The 23391-nt window shown below is 33.5% G+C and overlaps 1 protein-coding gene across 1 annotated transcript; it reads left to right on the top strand.

Moving 5' to 3' along the window:
- Positions 1 to 3486: 3486 nt before the first annotated feature.
- On the top strand, positions 3487 to 3996 carry LOC120121533 (bZIP transcription factor 11-like). Its single transcript, XM_039140869.1, has one exon. The coding sequence runs from the start codon at positions 3487 to 3489 to the stop codon at positions 3994 to 3996; it is 510 nt and encodes a 169-aa protein (XP_038996800.1).
- The last annotated feature ends 19395 nt before the right edge of the window (positions 3997 to 23391 follow it).

The raw sequence follows: 23391 nt of genomic DNA, 5'->3' as shown, positions 1-23391 counted from the left end.
GTTAATGGAGCCCACCCCATTAACAAATTTGGATCACCACCACAATTTAGCATCATCTGCCAGATACATCGAGGCCAAAGAAACTTTGTCTTCTTTTGAACTAGCCATCATTAACCTAAAGTATTGTTCCATATCAAATAAAAAATTCTCCAGCTCAATGGCATCCCGTGTTCCCTCATACTGTTGAGGCTCTGGTACCTTGACCTTCTGACTTCTCTCACTCGAGCTTGTACCTGTATTACCCATAGCCAATTCAATCAAATTGACATGAGCCTTAAGCTCTGTGATTTCTTCTAACTCTGACTTGATAGAACCATTCACCTTATCCTTGAGTTCTCTTAATGACTGGGTGAGTTGTGCTTGAGCTACCTCAATTGATTTAACTCAACCCCCTAAACTAATTCAACTTTCAATGCTACTACCTCAGCTTGTAGATGATAAAATCTGTTTTGGTCCCTTAACCCACTTGAACGTGTTCCGACCATTGCCAATTAACCCATAAATAGAATTGTAAAGCAACAATAACAATATGTAAGCACGCTAGTGTTTAGCATAAAAAAAGTTTGTCACAATGTAAAACATTCAGCACCCCATACCACATACAACAATCACATAGCACAAGCCACACAACAACCATAGTTGCAACAACAACACATCAAACATCACAACAACAACACAAAATAAGCATCTTGGCAAAAATATTCTAATGTAGCACATTTTTTCTATACAAGGTAAGTAACTCTTCAACACATCAAAATAAGCACCCCATGTATATTTTGAACATGTACGCTTCTGTACTTTTAGGGAATAAGCACCCATTGCACAATTACCAACATTGAGTAATCATGTGCTAGCACTACATTAATTTACCCTCCCTACTCTCTACGCTAGAACGCTTGGTGCAAGACCAGGTCATCCTGCCTATTTCCCTCTTGGTAGCGTTCGATATAAACATTGTCCCCTGCCTACTCCATCCGTGAAAGCGCTTGGCGTGAAATAGGGACACCCTGCCTATTCCACACGTAAGAGCGCTTGGTGCAAAACAAGGTCATCTTGCCCACTCTCCTCTTGGAAGTGCTTGGAATGAATCATGTCCCCCTGCCTACTCCAATAATGAACTGATAATAGGGACACTCTGCCTACTCTACACGTAAGAGAGCTTGGTGCAAGACCAAGTCATCATGTCTATTCCCCTCTTGAAAATGCTTGGCATGAATCCTGTCCCCCTGCCTACTCCAACAATGAAGCGCTTGGCCTATATCCCAAAGGAACTTATAATAGGGACACCCTACCTACTCCACACGCGAGAGCACTCAGCATAAGACCAAGTCATCATGCCTACTCCCCTCTTAGAAGCGCTAAACAGGAACATTGTTTACCCTACCTACTCCCCACATTTAATTGCTTTGCCTACATTCCATAAGAGCATATAGTATGGACACCCTGCCTACTCCACACATGAGAGAACTAGGTATAAGACCAAGTCATCCTACCTACTCCCCTCTTAGAAATTTTCGGCATGAATATTGTCTTTCATGCCTAATCCCGTGTTAAAGCGCTTGACCTACATCCCACAAGAACATATAATATAGACACCCTGCCTACTCCGTATGCGAGAGAGCTCGACGTAATACCAATTCATCCCATCTACTCCCCTCTTAGAAGCGCTCAACATGAACATTGTCTACCTTGCCTACTCTCCGCGTTAAAGCGCTTGGACTATATCCCAAAAGAGCATTTCATATGGATAAAAAATTATTTGCCACGTTGAACCACATTGCTCTAATATTAAGTGTCACAGACTTATCCTTTTGACTAGGATTTTTATTCGGTGCGACACTTGAAATAGGACCCTTCCCAAGTCAAGTCCGCTTTAGTCCACGATAATATATCTAACAAGTATCCACCTTATTGTCAATCACAAAGCCATCATAGAATTTCCTCATGCCAAAATTCAAGCCCGTAGGGAATATCAGATGAACACACCCGACCTCGGTTTTCCTATAGAAAAAAGGAAAATAGTTTATTAGTAAAAGTATCGGGTTACATTGTCCACACTCACCCACACCATCAACTAGGTTGTATGGCAGCCCTCGAAGATGTGTAGACACCTTTACCATCCCAATGGATCAGTCATACCCAGTGGATTGTCCACCCCTACATATATGTGAAAATAAAATAATAGAAATGGCACGAGTACACTTAAAATACTCGAAATGGAGATAACCTACCTTACCCAAGTTCCCCACCTAAAACATTAACATGCTTGAAAATATGACAATCTTAATCTACCCCACCAATAGGCCCTATATATGGTTGGACTTGGCGTATGTACCTGGTCGTGGCCCCATATAGGGGACGATCACGACACTTGGCCCGTTGTTTCTTTTAATGTTAGTAACTTCTAATTGTTGTAATAATATTGATAAGGTGTACTTTCCCCTGCATTTAGGATTAAAGTGATTTTTTAATAATTTCATTATCAATGTCATAAGCTCTTTTTATTCTATTATAATAAGCTCTTACTTAAAAAAATGGTTTAATTTTAATGCTGATAAAGTTCATAATAGATAATTTACATAATTGACGTATTATAAAGTTTTTGTTATATTAGTCATTTATAGTTTATAAACAATAAATTTTATATTATCTTTTTAATTTGAATTTATAAAAGAGTTCAGTGGAGAACAGATAAAAAATATCATAGTTGAAAAAATAATTAAATTTATATATATATATTAAAAATCACTCATTAAGAAAGAAGAAAATAATTATAGCAAAACATATAAAAATTTAAACTCGAGGACAAAAGAGTCAACCCAAAACCCTAGCAAATATGGTTCGTCACACGAGAAATTTTAAAACAAAACAGAAAAAATAAAACCTGAATCAACTAAACGTAAAACCTAACTATTAAACAAATCTAGTGTCTATTTAGAATTATTATTAATTTTTATCATCCGGGAGTCCCAACTATACGCACGTTCCACGTCAGCTTCCTATTAGACCCTATCAGATTCAGACAGGTGTCTCCCATGACCCCACGCTATTCAGTTTCTCGTGACTAAGCAAAATTAAAATAACAAAATCACATTTTTTTAACCAAAATAAAAAGAAAATCACTTTTCAAGGGACCCAATTGAGCTCATGTCATATGTCGCCCCAATTTTTTTTTTTTTTTTTTTGCTTTCTCAATGATGTTACTGAAAACCCCACCATAGGGCCACATGACTCAAAAGTTATAAAAAAAATTACATGCATATATACGGTCCATATACGTATTTACAAAAGTAAAATACATATGATATTCAATTATTCATGCAATCACGTGGACCCACAGCACTTCTCAGCTTCGCCCATAAATATCAGCCCCCTACACTGCATTTCTTCCCTTTTCTCCACCTTCCTACCTTCCCCCGCATATTTTCTAAATCTTTTGCTTTGTTTTTCTTTTAACTTTCTTTTATTATTATTATTATTAAAGCCATGTTGTCCACTATTCCGGTCGATTTCTCATCCGGTTCATTGGTAGACTACGATCCATTCCTGGATTTCGAAAGCGGCTTCACGCTGCCGTGGGATTGCTCGGAACTTTTTAACACAACCCAATCAATAGACCCAGAGGGACCGGGTTCCGGTTCAGACGAAACAAATCAAAACCGAACCAACTCAAACTCTATTTTAGATGAACCGAACCAGGCGCTTTCCGTCATCAAGGAACGAAAGAGGAGGCGTATGATATCCAACAGAGAATCAGCGAGGAGGTCACGGATGCGTAAACAGAAGCATTTAGAAAACCTAAGGAACCAGGTGAACCGGCTTAGAGTCGAGAATCGAGAACTGAACAACCGTTTGAGGTTGGTTCTGTACTACTGTCACACTGTAAGGACGGACAATGATCGGCTCCGGTCCGAATACAGTTTGCTCGGACAAAAACTTTCGGACATACGTCAAATTTTGCTATTCAAGCAACTGCATCAATTTTCACCTGCATGACCATGCTATAACGTTACCGCCATATCCGAACAGAACTCATCATTAATCACCTAATATATATTGAACTTGCAATAATGGCATCATAATTCGAGAAACCAGATATAGCCATAGCTCTCTTTCCCCTTAAAGTAACAAGGGTGTGAGATATATATATATATATATATATATATATATATATGATAGGTGTTGTTGCTATAAACGTGACGATGATGATGAAGAAGAACTGGTTTTGTACTATAGAAAGAGGTGGTTTTATGAAGGTTATTTTTGTTGTTTTCTTGTTTGATAGCATTTAATAGTGATCTGTGTTTCAATCCCCTACTCTTTACATTTTGCTTGTATCTTATTTCTGGGCCACATACCCTAACTATAACTTACTTTTTGGTAAACTAGATGCGCCAATGATGACTCCATTGAATTCCAACAGCCATAATGAAATGTCTAAGTTACACATTAAATCAGTTTCAACATTGATAATGATACCATAGCTAAAAAATAATGAAGGGCAATAATTGTAATTTTCTACTGTTGATTTACTTGATTGGGAGACACCCAAATTGTCAGTCAAGCAATGGTCTTATTCTTAAATAGAGATTCGGGTTCCACTTAATTCATTTTCCTTTAGGAAATGATAACAAAGGACCCCGTTCCTTTATGGATGGCATATCTTCTTTCTTTGGTACATCAAGACTTAAACCAGCTCTCTGCATGTTTTTCTTTTCTTCAATTGGTTTTGGATAAAGTTTAAACAAAGTAGGGCCTTTATATATAAAATATTAAGTGCTACAATTAAAACAATTTCTATTAATAAGTTCGAAACTCCTTTTGTTTTATTACTATAAGATAGTATCCGAGTGGTTAGAATGCACGAGTCAATCATAAGGTAGTATTTATTTAAAATTTTCTTAATCTATTGACAATATACATTGTGCTGAATTTATTACTTGAATTCATTACCTCTAAGAAGAACATCATTTTCTTTTACTAGTGAGGTCACTTATTTAATTTTAAAGAGGTTAATTTTCAAAAAAGTTTACTTTATATATGTTTTGATCTAGTTTCAATATCATTGTAATTAAAATTTTATATTAAGGCCAGTTTAGTATTACTTTTGAAAAGCGTCATAAAAGTATTGTAGAAACGAATTTTTAAAAGTATTGTTTAAAAGTGTTGTTTAAAATTTAATTGTTTGAGATTACCGTTAAAAAGTGAGTTTGACAAGCTAAAATGTCCATTATAGACATTATGTTGTAAATTAAAAATATAACATTTAAATTACATTTACATTTATATATGAATTATATCAATTTAAACAATAATAAATTTTAAAAAAATTATTATACATGAATTGTATCGATTTAAATTATAATAAAAATAAATAATATAATTATAATAAATAATATTTTATATAATAAATAATTAAAATAAATTATGAAAACTAATAAATTATTTTTAAAAGATGTTTTTATTAAACTATTAATATACAATATAAATACATAACTGAGTGGAGTCCGTGCATTAGTAAGAGTGAAAATTATTAAATTTGCTTCTAAATGCAAAGTTGGAATGAAAAAAAAAATAGAAATTATAATTTTTACGGTTGGTTTGAAACCACCATTTTCACCGCATTTTATTTTTCAACTTTTAGCATTTTGGCATTAGTACATAAAAGTACTTTTAAACAATATTATCAGATAGGGCCTAATAAATGTACTTTTTGAGTGAACTACACTTATGACCATTTAACTATAAGTGGGTTTTATTTTGACCACCGATTTTTAATTTTGATAATCAAACCATTTACTTAGTTAAATAATGTCAATCAAACTATTAATCATTAACATTTAACTGAAAAATTGATGTGATAGTTGAAAAATTTAGTATGATTATACATTTGGTCATTATCGTCAAGCTCGACTATAGAACCTCAACAAATGGATCACATCTTCATCCTCACTTTTGCAAATCTAACATCGCTCGTCCACGTGAGGTGTCTACAAAGTCTTTCTTTGTTCGTCAACAAACGATCCAGTAAAACTTGTACCTTCTAAACGCTCTTCCAATTAACCTCTCGTCTCTCCTCTAACAATCTCATCGGTTGATAACGCACGATACGTTAATTTTAGTGGTCAACATCTGTTTATTCTTCCATCGTATCTTAAAAAATATTCTAACTTTATTTCTTATTGTACAATTGACTTTTATTTAATCATTTCTTCTATAAGATCCCGTAAACATAAGTATGTTCACTAAACTGCATAACGCATATGTTCTCAGTTTAAGCATTAGTCCTAAAAGTATAATTTTCAGTGTCACAACACTTCAAATAATAGAAAAAAAAAATAATACCTATGAAAATCAGAAGTTCCATTTATGAGAAAAAAAGAAAGTTAAGAGTGAGTTTGGTTCTAAAAATATAGACTATTTTTTATTTTTATTTTATAGAAAATAGAAAATAGTGAAGAAAACATATTTAGTTGTACAATTAGAAAATGATTTTTAAAAATAAAAAATAAGTGAAAATAATTTTTATTAAAATTAATTTAGAAATTTGAAAAATAAGAAAACACAAGATTTAGATTTTTAACTTAACTTACATGAGTTAAACTTCTTTAAACAATATTTTTTTGACTTAATGGTATTTGAAACCCTCTGTAACACCCAGAATTTCGGCTAGTAGTTTTGACTTTACATGAGAGGTATGTAGACCTCGTGGAGTTTGTAATTGAAGTTGTTGGGCAAAGTTTGGGCTTAATTAGGTTAAATTTGAGCCCAAAAAGTCATAAAATTAGGATTTTTGAATATAATGTAAAATGAGAAGGACCAAAAGTGTAATTATCTCATTCATGAAAAGATGAGAGCTTTATATCTCCATTCATCTTCTTCTCATCATTTCCTTCTCCTTCTTTCCTCTCCAAGTGCTATAGCTAAAGGTAAGTTCTTGAGCATCTTTTATACTTCTTTTAAGATTCAAATTCATCCTCAATCCCTCCAATAACCTTGTTTTGATTTTTCAAAGTCTTGGGTTCTTCATAGCTAAAGAGAAAGTGAGGGTTGATGTTGAAAACATTTTGATGTTTCGATATAACAAATTAAGTATAAATGAATTTTAAGATTTTACAAATGATTTTCTAAGTATATTCGATTTAATTACTCGAATATCAAATTATTACTCCAAGTCTTCAAGATCAATTTCAAACCTTACTAAATATGTAAAATTGTGTTTTATACTTAACATATTTTTGAAACAATTTTCACGAAGTATTTTTAACCAAAATCAAGCCTAAAATCAATTTTTCAAAGTGATGCACCGATGCACCAATCCATGCATCGATGCACCATGGAATAAATTGAACATCGAATGCATTCCATGCATTGATGCACATACTATGCATCGATGCACTCAGAGTTTTATGAAACATCGAATGCATTTAATGCATCGATGCACCAGCCATGCATCGATGCACTATGGCTATTTTGAAACATCGAATGCATTTCATGCATCGATGCACTCTTAGTGCACCGATGCACTCTTAGTATATCGATGCAATAAGGGTCCAACGGTCAAAATATTTGAATTTTACACTTGATGCACCGATGCACCTTGGGTATGCATCGATGCACTGACGCTCCCAACTGATTTTATTAATTATTTTCACACTTAAACGACTCTATTGACTCCACTAATCATCCCCAACGTTCAGAATCATTTGAAGGTGTATTTAAACAAGCTTAGAAGCCATTGATCAATAACAAGAAAACACAAGAAACAAGAATTAAGAGAGAATAAAAGAGAAAGCATCAAACCTCAAGTTTGAGCATTTCAAGCCTATTTTTCATTCAATATTCATTTTGCTTTCAAGAACACTACTTGTACTCAATTGTATTCATTTTTTAGTGTTATTTTCTTTGTTCTAGAATTGTGCAAACAATCTACCTTGTGAGGATTTCCTTGTAAGTTTGCAAATTTGTAATCTTCTCTTTGAGAAAGAGTGTTCTCAAGAATTGGGGTATATTCTTGAGGGAGTTGTAAGGTTATCTCTTTAGCCTCAAAAGAAAGAACAAATTAGTTAATTTGTTGGAAAATCCTTAGTGTTGATAGCTAAGGTAGTGGACGTAGACTTTGGTTGAGAAAGTCGAACCACTCTAAATCGTTCTGCAAATCTTTTCAATTTTCTACAAAAGCTTCCACCAAAATTTTTATTGCTAATTCACCCCCTCTTGCCCAATTCCATCGATCGATTAACTCAACAATTGGTATTAAAGCCTCACTCATTTGAAGGTTTAATCACCTCTTGAGTTGATTCGGGAAGAGTTACATCGATTATCAAGTCATCAATGACCTCTACTTCAAATGTCGACTTCGATCTCGATTCGATGCCCATCAAAAAGCCTCATTTCTTCAATGGAGCTAACTATGCCTATTGGAATAATATGATGATGTATTTCATTCAAGCAAGTGACATGGGAGCATGAAATGTTGTAGAAAATGGATATATCAAGCCTCTCACTCATCCAAGATTGTGGAGTGAAGGAGAGACAACAATGTTCCAGCTCAACTCCAAAGTCATCCATATCATATTTTGTGCTCTTGGACTAGATGAATATGGAAGAGTTTCATCTTGTACACCCGCCAAAGAAATATGGGATAAACTACAAGTCACTCATGAAGGCACTGATAAGGTAAAAGAATCTAAAATTAGTCTTCTAACACATAGCTATGAAAATTTCAGGATGAAACCAAATGAAGATATCAAAGCTATGACGGATAGATTCTCAACGATTGTCAATGGTCTCAAATCATATGGAGAGATCATTCCAAAAGAAAAGCTTGTGAGGAAGTTAGTTTACTCAATTCCAAAATCGTGGCAATCCAAGAAGACGACAATCATCGAGGCTAAGAACCTAAAGTCCTTAACTCTTGAAGAGCTAATTGGTTCCCTCCTCACTCATGAAATGATGTTTGAAGATGAGGTGGACCTCGATAAGATTGATGAGACACCAAAGGAGAAAGAGAAGAAGAAAAACATTGGAGTTGCTCTCAAATCCACAAAAGATGAGAGTGATTCGGATGAAGATGACGATGACGATGACGAGGAAATGGCATTATTTGCCAAACGGTTCAGAAAAATGATGAGACCTTACCGAGGAAGAAAATTCAAATGAAATGAAGGCCTCAAAAATGAACCAAAAGAGAAGGACTCTATCATTTGCTATGAATGCAAAAAGTCGGGGCATGTCAAATATGATTGCCTATAATAGAAGAGAAAGGGTCAATTAAAGAATAAGCACAAGGCTCATGTGGCTACATGGAGCGATGAAGAAGGTTCCGATGAAGAGGAATAAGAAGTAGCAAACTTATGCTTGATGGTATTCGGGGAAGATTCTAAGGTAACCTCTAACTCATCTGAATTAGATGATTTATCTTATGATGAGTTATTAGAGGAATATAATGGGTTGGCTTCGGATTATGAGAAATTATTTTTAAAATATAAAAATAATGTCTCAAAATATATCCAAGACCACCAATGATTTTGAAAGTAAAATCAAAGATTTGCAAATCAAACTAGAATAGTTTGAAAAGAAAAATTCGGATTTACAAAATTTACTTTCAAAGGTCAATGATGATCATCAAAAGAAAATTGATGATCTTAAAGCTTCTTTTGATAAAGTTGGAACAAAACGTTTTGAAAATGGTGAAAATTCAAAATCCAACTTTGTTAGAAAAAGTTTTAAAAACTACAATCATAGAGGTCCCCTAAAGGACCTCTAATGGAAAAATCATTAGAAGTATATGGGTTCCTAAAGGACTCATTACTACTAAAGATAAGGATATCCTACACAAATGGATACCTAAGGGGACTAGGATTTTGGAAACTAATGAATATGGACCCAAAAGAATATGGGTACCAAAAATTAGAAATTAATCTATGTTTGTAGGAAAAGGAGAATTGCTACAAGGCACGGGAAACAAATTCAAACTCATGGTACCTTGATAGTGGATGCTCAAGACACATGACCGGGAACAAAAGCCAGTTCATAGAGCTTAAAGCCAAAAATGGAGGAGAAGTGACTTTTGGTGATAATTCAAAAGGTCACATTGAAGGTATAGGTACAATAGGTAATACATCTTCCATACAAATTAAAAATGTTTTATATGTGAATGGGTTAAAGCATAATCTTTTGAGCATTAGTCAATTATGTGATAAGGGATTCAATGTCATGTTTGAAAATAATGGTTGTAAAGTCATTGACATTGCATCTAATCGGATTATGCTTGTTGGTCATAGAATAAGAAACATTTACATGGTGCATTTAGATTCTATTGATATGACTAATTTATGCCTAGTTGCTAAGGATGAGCATAATAGTTGGTTATGGCATATGAGACTAGGACATGCTAGTATGAGCGTTTTGCAACGGCTAATTCAAGGTGATTTAGTTCGAGGGTTGCCTAAACTAAAATTTGATAATGATAAAATCTGTGATGCTTGTGCTAAAGGAAAACAGAAGCAACTTTCTTTTAAATCCATTAATGATGTATAAACTAGTAGAGTATTACAATTGATCCACTTAGATCTTTTTGGACCATCTAGAACTACTAGCTTGGGGGGAAAATAATATGCATTTGTCTTGGTAGATGATTATTCTAGATATACTTGGGTTCTATTCTTAAGTACTAAAGATGAAGCATTAGAAAAATTCATCACATTTTCAAAAGTAATCCAAAACGAAAAAGGTTACTCTATAACTAGTGTTAGGAGTGATCATGGAACTGAATTTGAATATCTTGGATTTACTGAATTTTTTAATTCAAATGGTATTAGCCATAATTTTTCAGCACCTAGAACCCCTTAACAAAATGGAGTTGTTGAGAGGAAAATCGAACTTTAGAAGAAATGGCTAGAACCATGCTTTGTGAAAATAATTTGCCAAAATATTTTTGGACGGAAGCCAAAAATACCGCTTGTTATATTATTTATCGAGTAATTATTAGGCCTATTTTAAAGAAAACTCCATATGAACTTTTTAAAACTAAAAAGCCTAACATTATCTATTTTCATCCTTTTGGATGTAAATGTTTTGTTTTAAACAACGGTAAAGACAATCTTGGCAAATTTGATGCTAAAAGTGATGAAGGAATTTTCTGGGTTATTCCTTAAATTCTAAAGCTTATCGAGTATTTAATAAAAGAACTTTGGTTGTAGAAGAATCTATACATGTTGTTTTCGATGATAATCTCCTTCCGAGAAAGGATTCTTATTTGAATGATGATGAAAGCATTATAAATATAAATGACGTTGGACATGACGTTGGAGAACCATCATCAAAGGAAGAAACGAAAGATGGGGAAACTCAAGATCCTCTCGAGAATCCAACCATTGAAGAAAGGGAAGTATCTTTCCCAAGGGAATACAACTATATCAAGGATGGTGAGATTATAGGTGATCCATCCAATGGGGTAACAACTCGATCTTCTCTTAGAAATATTTGTAATTATGTTGCATTTATCTCATGCATAGAGCCTAAGAATATTAAAGAAACATTAAATGATGAACATTGTATTATGGTTATGCAAGAAGAGTTAAATCAATTTGAGAGAAGTAAAGTATGGACATTAGTTGAAAGGCCTAGTAATAAATCTACTGTAGGTACTAAGCTTGATGAAAGTGGTAATATAGTGAGAAACAAGGCTAGACTTGTTTCTCAAGGGTATACTCAAGAAGAGGGCATAGACTATGATGAAACATACGCTCCCGTAGCTAGGATGAAAGCAATTAGAATGGTATTAACATTTGCATGCTTTCATGAATTTAAATTATATCAAATGGATGTTAAAAGTGCATTTTTAAATGGTTTTATAAAAGAAGAAGTGTATGTGGAACAACCTCCAGGTTTTGAAGATTCAAAATTTCCAGATCATGTTCTTAAATTGACAAAAGCGTTTTACGGTTTAAAACAAGCTCCTAGAGCTTGGTATGAAAGATTGTCAAACTTTTTAATTGAAAAAGGTTTTTCAAAAGGGAAGGTTGACACTACATTGTTTTTAAAGCATAAAGGTAAAGATTTATTAGTAGTTCAAATTTATGTTGATGATATAATATTTGGTTCTACTAATGATGTTCTTTGCCAATAATTTTCTATGCTAATGAAAAGTGGATTCAAGATTAGCATGATGGGGGAGCTCTCATTTTTCTTGGGACTCTAAATCAAGCAAAGAAAAGATGACATCTTCAGCAATCAAGCTAAGTACGTCAAAGGCATGCTCAAGAAGTTTGGACTGGAAAATGGGAAACCGCATGACACTCCAATGAGCTCATCAACAAAGCTTGACATAGATGAAGGAGGTAAATGTGTGGATGTTAAATTATATAGGTCAATGATTGGTTCTTTGCTTTATCTAACTGCAAGTAGACCGGACATTATGTTTAGTATTTTCTTATGTGCTAGATTTCAATCATGCCCTAAGTAATCACATTTACTAGTTGTTAAAAGAATCTTTAGATACCTTAAGGACACTCCTAATTTAGGACTTTGGTATCCTAGAGACTCTAGTTTTAGCTTGCATTCCTTCTCTGATGCGGATTATGGAGGATGCAAATTAGATAGGAAAAGAACCTCCGGTACTTGCCAATTCCTTGGAAATATGTTGATTTCTTGGTTTTCAAAGAAACAAAATTGTGTTGCATTATCTACCACTGAAGCAGAATATATTTCAGCCAGTAGTTGTTGTGCACAAGTTTTATGGATGAAACAACAACTTTTTGATTATGGAATTGAGGTAGGTACCATTCCTATCAAGTGTGACAATACTAGTGCTATTTGTCTCACTAAAACTCCCATCCAACACTCTAGAACTAAGCATATTGAAATAAGACATCACTTCATTAGAGACCATGTCACTAAGGAAGATGTAGTTCTAGAATTTGTTGATACTTTTCATCAATTAGAGGATATCTTTACAAAACCTTTAGACAAAGAAAGATTTTGGACACTTAGGAGAGAATTAGGTTTAACTGACCTATCTTCACTTAGTGTTTAAAATAATTTTAACATTTTTAAGAATAAATGAAAAATGCTTAAATAGTAATTTTTGATTGCATTCATTGCTATTAGTTAGGGGAAGTTTATGCTCTTTGGTGAAAATTAATTTTTGGTTCAAATGTTGTTTAAGGATTAATTTGATTGATTGAACATGATTAATTTTCAATATATGAGTTGCCAATACCACTAGAGCTAATTAATTTAGCATTTTTTAGTGTTTAAAATGGATTTTTGTCATTTTTGTGCTTCATGCATCGATACACTTAACAGTGCATCGATGCATCCCTTTGAATATGCATCGATACACCATGAAGGTGTACCGATGCACTCCTTGAATGTGCATCGATGCACAAGGTCATGCATCGATACCTTGTGCATCGATGCATCAGTTGGGTTTTTGGGTTTAAAAGGCTTATTTTCTCATTTGTTTCAAACCCTAAAACTACACCCTCATGAGTCGTACGCCTCTCTCACTCTCTAAATTCTCCTCTTACTCCAAAATCATCGTTTTTAATCAGAATTCATCCTCATTTCATCCCAAAGTCCTATTACTATCATTAAATCGTGCAACACAACATCTCATTCTCATCAATCCAAAATTTTCAAGGTATTTTTCTAAAAACTTCTAGTTTATCATATTTTGAACTTAGGACTAGTTTTAATTAGTTCTAGGATGAACATTATATCGGGCATTGATTTTTTGATGATTTCAAACTAGATTTTACAACCAATTTAATCAAAAACTCACAAATTTTCAAATTTGTTTGAATTTTCGAAAATAAAATAAAAATCGAAAATATGAATATAATTTTTAAATTTGATGTTTTTGATTTAATTATGTTGTTTTCATGAAAACTATACATATTATGATTTTTCAAAAATTATTTTCAAATAGTTTTCAAAACCTTGCTCATTAGGATTCGGTTTAGAGAACCTTGAATTATTGAGGACTCAATTGAGTTTTGGGATTGATTATTGTGTATACATATGTTTCAAATTGCAGGTTTCATTCCTTTTCCGATTCTTAAACCATGTATAATCCCAAACGCCCTAGAACTTCATCGAGCCGTTCTCGTTCAAACCAACTTCCTAATCCCGTTCCTCCTCCACCTACATCTCTTATATGATCCTGTTTTAATATGCCTGAGCGTCGTAGAGACGACTTGTACTCTAGGTACATAAATTCTTTCCAATCCTATAGAATCCGGGAAGAGCGTATTCCTTCTCTTCAAGCCATGATAGATATTGACTGCGAATACCTTCTGATTCTTAAAACTTGGAAGTTTGATAAAATGTTTCACCTCAAACCTATCGTCTATCATCAATTGGTCCATATTTTCTACTCCAATGTGGTATGAATTCAAAACCAAACTCAATGTGGGACTATAGCAATTAGATCATATCTTTTAGGCCAATATATTAATATTGACCCCGAGACTATAGCTTTCCGTTTTAGGTTAAATGACGAAGGTTTATTTAATGAGAATGAAACTGTGGATTATCCTTATGTTCCAAACGCTAGTGTTAGTACTCTACGTTCTCATCACGATTGTTTTCTTCATTTGATGATCTCTTGGTGGTTTAGACCATCCGGAGGTAGGTACTCCACTCTTCGTGCTAGGGATTTATGGTGGATGCACTGTCTCAAGAATAAAAACAAAATAAATCTGCCCCACATTATTTTTAGTCAACTAGTGGATATCATAAACATTCTTCATTCAAAACGTGTCAAAACATTAGTTTATGGATGTCTTCTTAGTAACCTTTTTATCAAACTTGGTCTAAATGTTTCTCTTGGCAATCCTATTCCTCTCCAAAACCCAATCAATCTCACCTCGTTGAAGAAAGCGGATTGGAAACAAGACGAGGAAACAGGTATTTGGGTCTTTCGACCCGATAAGCAAACTCCATGAGCGATTTCTTCACGAGCTGCTCCTAGCTCCTCTCGTGCTCCTCCTCCTCCTCCGGCACCGGCTGCTGACGATGATCCAGAATTTCAGCAGCTCATGCAAGATATCGACGATCACATACTAGACGATGAGCCTGTACCGGAACCAGTACGGCAAGAAGATCAAACGCCACCATATTTTCGATCATTCTTAGAGTCGTTTGATCTGAGGTTTGCCTCCATGGAGTCTCAAATTACTGAGTTTCAGCGGGAGATGCGTGAACAAATGGACGCTCTCACTCTTAAAGTTTGAGCTCATTATCCTCCTCCTCCCGATCCTCCGATGGAGTAGATTTGTTTCCTTATTATGCTCTTTTGGTTTTCTAAAACTTGGATTGATTTTGATGTTTCTGGATTATTTATTTTAGATCCTTAAATGGTTGAATTTGTTAGGAGTTATGTTTTTGGATGCTTGGGTGACTGAAATTATTATATATATATTTGGTTTTATTTTAACTTTATTATTTTGAGCTTAATGTTTCTTAATTTTTGCATCATATTAGTTCATTATGACCAATTATGTCAATTCACATTTGATTGTGAATATTGATTATGAAACTAATGGCTAATCTCTCTTTTGATCTTTGATCTTAACAGCTTAAGCTATATATATATATATATATTAATTGGCTATGTTTGTCAAAACCTTGTTTAAATCGATTTTTAAGTCTTTTTGATTTAACAAAAAGGGGGAGAAATGTTAAAGTGTTAAAATGTTTTAAAGGGGAGAAGTGTAATTTCCAACTTAATTTTTCAAAATTTATTTTTAAAGAAAATCTTAAAATTACACACATGTTTTGTTATATCAAAAAGAGGAAGATTATTGAAAACATTTTGATGTTTTGATATAACAAATCAAGTATAAATGAATTTTAATATTTTACAAATAATTTTCTAAGTATATTCGATTTAATTACTCGAATATCAAATTATTATTCCAAGTCTTCAAGATCAATTTCAAACCTTACTAAATGTGTAAAATTGTGTTTTATACTTAATATATTTTTTAAACAATTTTCACAAAGTATTTTGAACCAAAATCAAGCCCAAAATCAATTTTTCAAAGTGATGCACCAATGCACCAATCCATGCATCGATGCACCATGGAATAAATTGAACATCGAATGCATTTCATGCATCGATGCACTCTGGCTATTTTAAAACATCAAATGCATTTCATTCATCGATGCACTCTTAGTGCACCGATGCACTAAGGGTCCAACGGTCAAAATATTTGAATTTTACACTTGATACACCGATGCACCTTGGGTATGCATCGATGAACTGACGCTCCCAACTGATTTTATTAATTGTTTTCACACTTAAACGGCTCTATTGACTCCACTAATCATCCCCAATGTTCAAAATCATTTGAAGGTGTATTTAAACAAGCTTAGAAGCCATTGATCAATAACAGAAAAACACAATAAACAAGAATCAAGAGAGAATCAAAGAGAAAGCATCAAACCTCAAGTTTGAGCATTTCAAGCCTATTTTTCATTCAATATTCATTTTGCTTTCAAGAACACTACTTGTACTCAATTGTATTCATTTTTTAGTGTTCTTTTCTTTGTTCTAGAATTGTGCAAACAATCTACCTTGTGAGGATTTCCTAGTAAGTTTGCAAATTTGTAATATTATCTTTGAGAAAGAGTGTTCTCAAGAATTGGGGTATATTCTTGAGGGAGTTGTAAGGTTATCTCTTTGGCCTCAAAAGAAAGATCAAATTAGTGAATTTGTTGGAAAATCCTTAGTGTGGATAGCTAAGGTATTGGACGTAGACTTTGGTTGAGAAAGTCGAACCACTCTAAATCGCTGTACAAATCTTTTCAATTTTCTGCAAAAGCTTCCACCAAAATTTTTATTACCAATTCACCCTCATCTTGGCCAATTCAATCGATCGATTAACTCAACAGTTGAGTAACCATGTCTTAGAGGAGAGTGATAGCTAGCTAAAGGAGCTTCATCTCGAGATTCTAGCATCAAGGTGGTGTATTTTTAATCTTTTGTTGTGTTAAGGCTTTCATAAGCATGAAGATTTATTGAGATTTGAATATTTGAGAATTTTAGGGTTTATGTTTGATTCATATCATATATGATATTTTTAAAGTAAAGCATGTATTTTTTATGGTACTTTATGATCCAAAGTATCTTCCTTAAGCTTTAACACATGATTTGGACCCAAACTATAACCTTTAGGATGATTTTTGGGTGTGTTTTATTTTTATTGGAAAAGATAATTTATTATAATAAAATCTTTAGCATATGTTTTGGACCCAAACTAAGACCATAAATGATTTTTGGGTTTTTTCGAGCTTAAACAAGGCAGTTCTAGGTTCGAGCATCCATATTGGATAAACAATATCGATACTGGATAAAGTAGGATGATTAATGGGTATTTTATATGGGGAGTATCGATACTCTAAGGAGCAATATCGATATTGCAGCCCTGGTATCGATATTAAGGGTGTTAGTATCGATACTAAGAGGAATTTTAACAAAACAAAAGTTATTGTTTGATATCGATACTTAACTAGGGGTATTTATGCTTTATTTAGGGTATTGACACTACCCATTTTGGATGGTTAAATTCATATTTGTTAAGGCCCATAAGACTTAAGGATGACCAGTAATGGTGGAACTTAGTCCTCGAGGGACGTAAATGGACAAAGGTGCTTAGAAACACTCGTAGGAGTGGATTACGACCAAGATAACCATATTGGGCGTAATACTTCCGAGTATCTTCAAGCGAGCACATCTCGAGTAACTAAGAACAAAAGATTGTTGTAGAGGATGTATCAGCAAGTAGTATGATGAACAAATCAGATTATGTAACAGAGGAATCATGTACTATGAGAACATTAATAAGCCAAGAACGTACAAGTCATTCCTCCAATTTAAGGGTGAATAAAAAAGAAGTGTGGTAAGAATGACAAGCATGTCGTTATTGAGTGGTAAACCCGAGTCAAGTATCAAGCTACCAAATAATATAACAAGTGAACAACAATAACAATATTCATCGTAAATTCATAAAATGCCTAGAGACCTTAATGATAAATATGACTAAAATACCCTTCAGTGTTAAAAAACATAATATAGCAACTTAACAGATTAACAAACGTAACATAATATTAAACTCTTACAAAATGTTCTAGGTAAGAGATTGAGCAAGATAACAACTAATGAGGGGATGACCTCACTTTAGTGTGCCGAGCTATGCTAGTGGGTAGCTAGACTACCTTAGTTTCCCTAGTAAAGCATTATCAATGTTGTGTGGCCTTTGGACCCTCAGTCATGCATGCATTATTGTATTATCACAACATAATAATTATCCTTCAGCTTGGCTCTATTCTATGTGATACTAAGACAATGCTTCAATGAAGCAGGAATTTTACTGATGATATGTGATACTATATTCCCCCTCTATGATCTATTTGATGCTATGTGGAAACCAGAAGATCAGTCAATAGTGTAGTAGGAATCTCATCGATACCATGTGATACCAGTATTTCCCCTAATAGTATAAATTTGATGCTATGTGATACCAGATGCTAGCAGTATGTAATGTGTCACATTTAGATAATGCAAACAGAATGCCATGTGTCGCATTTAGATAATGCATAGAAGTGTGTCATGTGTCGCATTCATATAATATACAACAATGTCATGTGTCGCATTTAGAGTATGCACAACGGTTGTAGTCGGTGTGGTTAGAGACCCAATAGAGGTATACTCATGGCGAGACCCTTAGCAAAGGATTAAGGGAAGCATGAGACTCTCATTTCAGCAATAGAATAGTTAAACCTTAAGTAGGTAATATTTAATTATGATCATGTATGTAACTACTGCTTAATACCATGTCTTCAGGATGATTGGCCTTATAAAACTCATAATGCTACTCTAGATTAGTGATTATATTGTTGGACTTTGTAACCTCAACGTCCGGATGTTTCCGTTCGCAGGTTTTTAGTTTGAGCCATCCGTGGGGCACCGTCGTAGCAAAACTTCCAACATCCCTTTAAGAGTATTGTACTGTAGCTTTAGTGGGCATGAGTATTTATAAGACCCTTATTATTGTATTCAGATTTATAACTCTAAGTTTGTGTTATTTTGGTTTTAAACTATGTGTCACGGAGCTCTGGTTTATAAAAGTGTTTTTATAATTGTCATGTATGTCTATTTTAGTACCATACATTATGTTTTGAAATGAAATTGAATAGGTTTTGAAAATTAAGGTTATCTTTGTAGCCTAATGCGACACTTTATGCTCAATTGGGTTTAAGGTGTTACACCCTCAAACTTTTGGAAAAAATTAATATGATCCTTAATTTTTTTATAATCAATGTGATCCTTAAACTAATATCTTTAATAATTTATATTTGTATATATTTATTGTATTGAATATCTTAATAGTTATTTGTATTTTATATTTTAAGTTTAAATAAATTTTTTAAGAAAATTAAATAAGTACTAAATTTTTCTAAAAAAAATCAATTAGGCTCTCGCACTTACCCAAAAAAATCAATTAAGGTCATCCACCAGATCATCATCCATCATGTACTGTTCTAACAACATCGTGAACTGTCACATCAATAATGTAGATTACCATATAAACTTTGTGAATTATTATGTAAGCGTTACGATAATTAACGTTTGATTCCATTGGTCAAATGTTATATTAGTTTTTTTTCTCAGATTAAGATATACATTTAGTGCAAAAAAAAGGTTCATGGGCTACATTATTTTTTTTCAAAAGTTTGAGGGCTTTAAATGCCACTAAACATATATTTTTTATTTTAATAACACTTTTATATGCTCTTGCTTACAACAATATTTTTGTGTATTTTTTAAAATATAATTGATGCCCAATATACACTAACATAAAGTTTTTAATAATTATATTTTTATTTAATTATTTAATAACTATTTGTTCACCTCTACTTTTAAAAGAAATAATACCAAATATATTTTCACTACTTTTATTTCTAAATTCAAGTTTTTCTAAATATTAACCAAACATATTGTTTTAGTTTTTAAAAAATTGATTTTTTTTTGAAAAAAAGTAAAAAAAATAAAAAAATATTTTCTCGAACCAAATATACCCTAATTTTTTTTTGAGATCTTTCTCATTTCCATTGATATATATATATTTTTTACTTTTCTAATTTCCAATTGACGTATTTAATTATAGCTCTAGTATAAGTATAGATTTTATTAACCAAACTATATCTGATTAAATAATTATCTCTTAAGCTTTTGCGCAACACTAATCTTTAATGGCCAACTATATCTACACCAAGGCATTATTATGCTACACTGTGCTGTGGATATTCCCCCGCATATTATTTTAATAAAGTAGTTTAGGGTAAACTATACTCTAAGTCAATTAATTATGGGTTTAGTAACAAATTTGTCATTTTTCTTTCTAAAGTTACAAACATGTCATTGGCGTTAAATATTAGACGGAAACAGGAACATGGGCAGTATAATAACACTTCTATTCCTCAAAAGTTGTACAATCTCTTAATTTGGTCATAGTTTAAAATAATTTAATAAATTTAATATTTAAAAAATTATCATTTTAGTCCTTGTTTTTCTAAATTATTTGTCATTCTCCCATAAATTTTATATTACTTTAATGATATAATAGCAATTTAACTGTAATTTGTTCCTTCTTTATAGCATAATGCAATTATCTAACTATTGTTTTTACCCGACATTCTCACTTGCTTTGACGGTATCGTAAAAAGATCAAATTGATAAAAAAAAATTAAATATGAAAGGTTAAGTTTATTGCATTTAAATTAGGATAAAATTAATATATACTTTTTTAGGACTAAAAATATTATTATATCAAACCACATTGGACGTTCTTTTCAATTTTAATGATAGAGTGACTTATTTGTAATAATAAGTGACTTATTTATAACTTGTAGAAGAAAAATGACATGTTTCTTATCCAACCCATAGTTAAGTGAGCTTGGATGTAGTTTACCCAGTATTTTATTTCTTCGACTTTTAAAAATTAAACCTACACAACCACAATATACAGTAATTCCCAATAACTTATTGGACTCTTCCGAAGGACATTAGAGGAAGTTTAAACTAAATCTTTTGGGTCGTTAATTATACATGTGAATATGTGGTAGAATATTAAGTTCTATATGAAAATGGAAAAGCATGAAGCACAAGGGTAATGGGGCCGGGGGTCGTTTCGAGTCAAAAGGCTGGTTGGTTGGGTTAACCATCAATGGGATTAGGTACCGACCTAATTGAAACGAATCATATAATTTTTTTTTTTGTAGGTCATGTTTCTTCACAATCAAGTTATTAAGAGCCAAAACTTGGTTAAACCTAGGGATGACAGAATGGCCCGGACCCGACAGAAACCCGAAACCCGATCAAGTTCGGGTTGGGTCGGGTTTGAATGATATCGGGTCGGGTATCGGGGATTTTTTCGAGTCGGGTTCGGGGACGGGACAAGGTATTCCTTCCACGATTATATATATATAATATTTTATATTTTTTTATATTAATTATATATATAATATTTTATATTTTTTATTATATATATAATATTTTCGGGTTCGGGTTTGAGTATAATATTTTGGGTCGGGTTCGGGGACGGGGCAAAAAAAATCTCCGACGGGAGTGCCCTGATAAAAAATCCGACGGGGATCGGGTCAGGTCGGGGGTGAGGATTCATTTCGGTTTGGGGACGGGGCGAGCAAAACCCGTCCCGTTGCCATTCCTAAGTTAAACCAAGTTTTAAAATTGGTGATGGTATTAGGTAATAAGTAAAATTTTAAACAAAATGAGGCTGCAATTTAATGGATAATATATTACAAAGATTCTTATGAATACCAGATTGTCAGTAAATAGCATGTAATAATAATAATCTGAAAACGGTTAAACAAAGAGTCTTAATCAAATTATACCTAGCTTTCACCAATATTCTTCTAGTGGTTAAACAAACTCCTGTCTAGCTCCAACTCTACCTTTAGGAAGTGTGGGGAGATTTGATAACCTCGCCAAATTATCGTCTCTAACATTACAACAATTCTTGCATGAAAACCTAATCTTCTTCATTCTTACTGGTAATTTGGAGCCACCGGTTTCTTCCCCACTTTTGGTGCACTCTTTATAAGCAGCAAGAAAGGGGTCATCCGGCCACAACTTCAAGCCTTTCAGGGAAGTGCTCCTCTTCGAGTAAGGAGGTGGTGGAGGAACTTTGTTGGTTGACGAGTCGCCGAGGTTGGAAGCCAAAGGTGTTCGGTTAAGGACGTACAGTCCTCCATCAATAGGGCAGCTGTACTGATCGTAATGGGTGACATTGAACTACTTGGAGACCCCTGGCTTGTACTCCATGAAAAGGGTATACTTCCTTGTGAGTGAACCTTTCTATGACTTTTTTTTTCTGATATTAAAAATCAAGCTAATTGTGGTTTGCTGGTTTAATAAATTTGTTTGTCGCACAATCTACACTGTCCTACGGTAGATCTACATGCAGTTTCTAAAGAAATGAATAAAACGTGAATGTTAGGCTGATCATTTTTTGCTTTCAAATGAATTAAAGGGAAGAGATGATGAGAGTAGAGAAAATGAAAAAGAAAACAAATGGTGAGGTTCGTTGCAATTTGCTGCTTCAATTAACTAAGAGCCTGTTTGTTAGATTAACAGCCTTAACTTTACAAACTCTTAATTAGTTTAATCAAGCAAAGAGAAATGCTGGTTAAGAGCAGAATTGTATATTGAAGGAATATGAATTAAAACACTAAGTTAACAGAAGGCTTAACAGATTAATCACACAACCCACCACGAGAAGCAAAAGCATTACACCCTCCAAGAACCTCACTCCCCTAAGCCTTTTGAAATACTCATCTTTTTAAGCTCCCTTTACGAGATCATCTGCCTTAATATTACCTTCCTAGGTGTAACCACTAAACTGACCCACCCTTATGTTGGTCGATTATATCAAAAGGATCCATCACCTTCATGATCTTGCTGAAGCACATCCCATGACTTATTAACTCCCTCGGAAATATCACCCTTAGCCACTTACACAAGCGTCAACAGCAAAACCTACCACCAAGCTTGAGAAGAGATTGCGGTTGCCTACCTACTTTTGCGAAATGGTCCACCTTCGCGATGTTCTGACTACGAACATGGTAGAGTTGCACTGATCCTATTTTATGGACCAACTTATCAATTTCCACCATCAACGCCATGGATGAAAAATCACTTCACCAATCGAGCTCTGTACCATTTTAGATTCTCATTCCACAATAAGCATCGCTTTCTATACCCAATTTACCTCAACAAAACTACAAGAATAATTTATTGCGACCAGATCTTCATAGACTGCCCCAAGTCCTTCACCGGACTGAAAAAAGCTCTCTTGG

The sequence above is a fragment of the Hibiscus syriacus genome, unplaced genomic scaffold (assembly GCF_006381635.1).
Source record: "Hibiscus syriacus cultivar Baekdansim isolate YM2019G1 unplaced genomic scaffold, ASM638163v2 tig00110377_pilon, whole genome shotgun sequence".
Classification (NCBI taxonomy): domain Eukaryota; kingdom Viridiplantae; phylum Streptophyta; class Magnoliopsida; order Malvales; family Malvaceae; genus Hibiscus; species Hibiscus syriacus.
This window is presented reverse-complemented; position numbering and strand designations above follow the sequence as displayed.

Coding starts and splice junctions, on each gene's coding strand:
- LOC120121533 (XM_039140869.1), top strand. CDS start 3,487: ATGTTGTCCACTATTCCGGTCGATTTCTCATCCGGTTCATTGGTAGAC.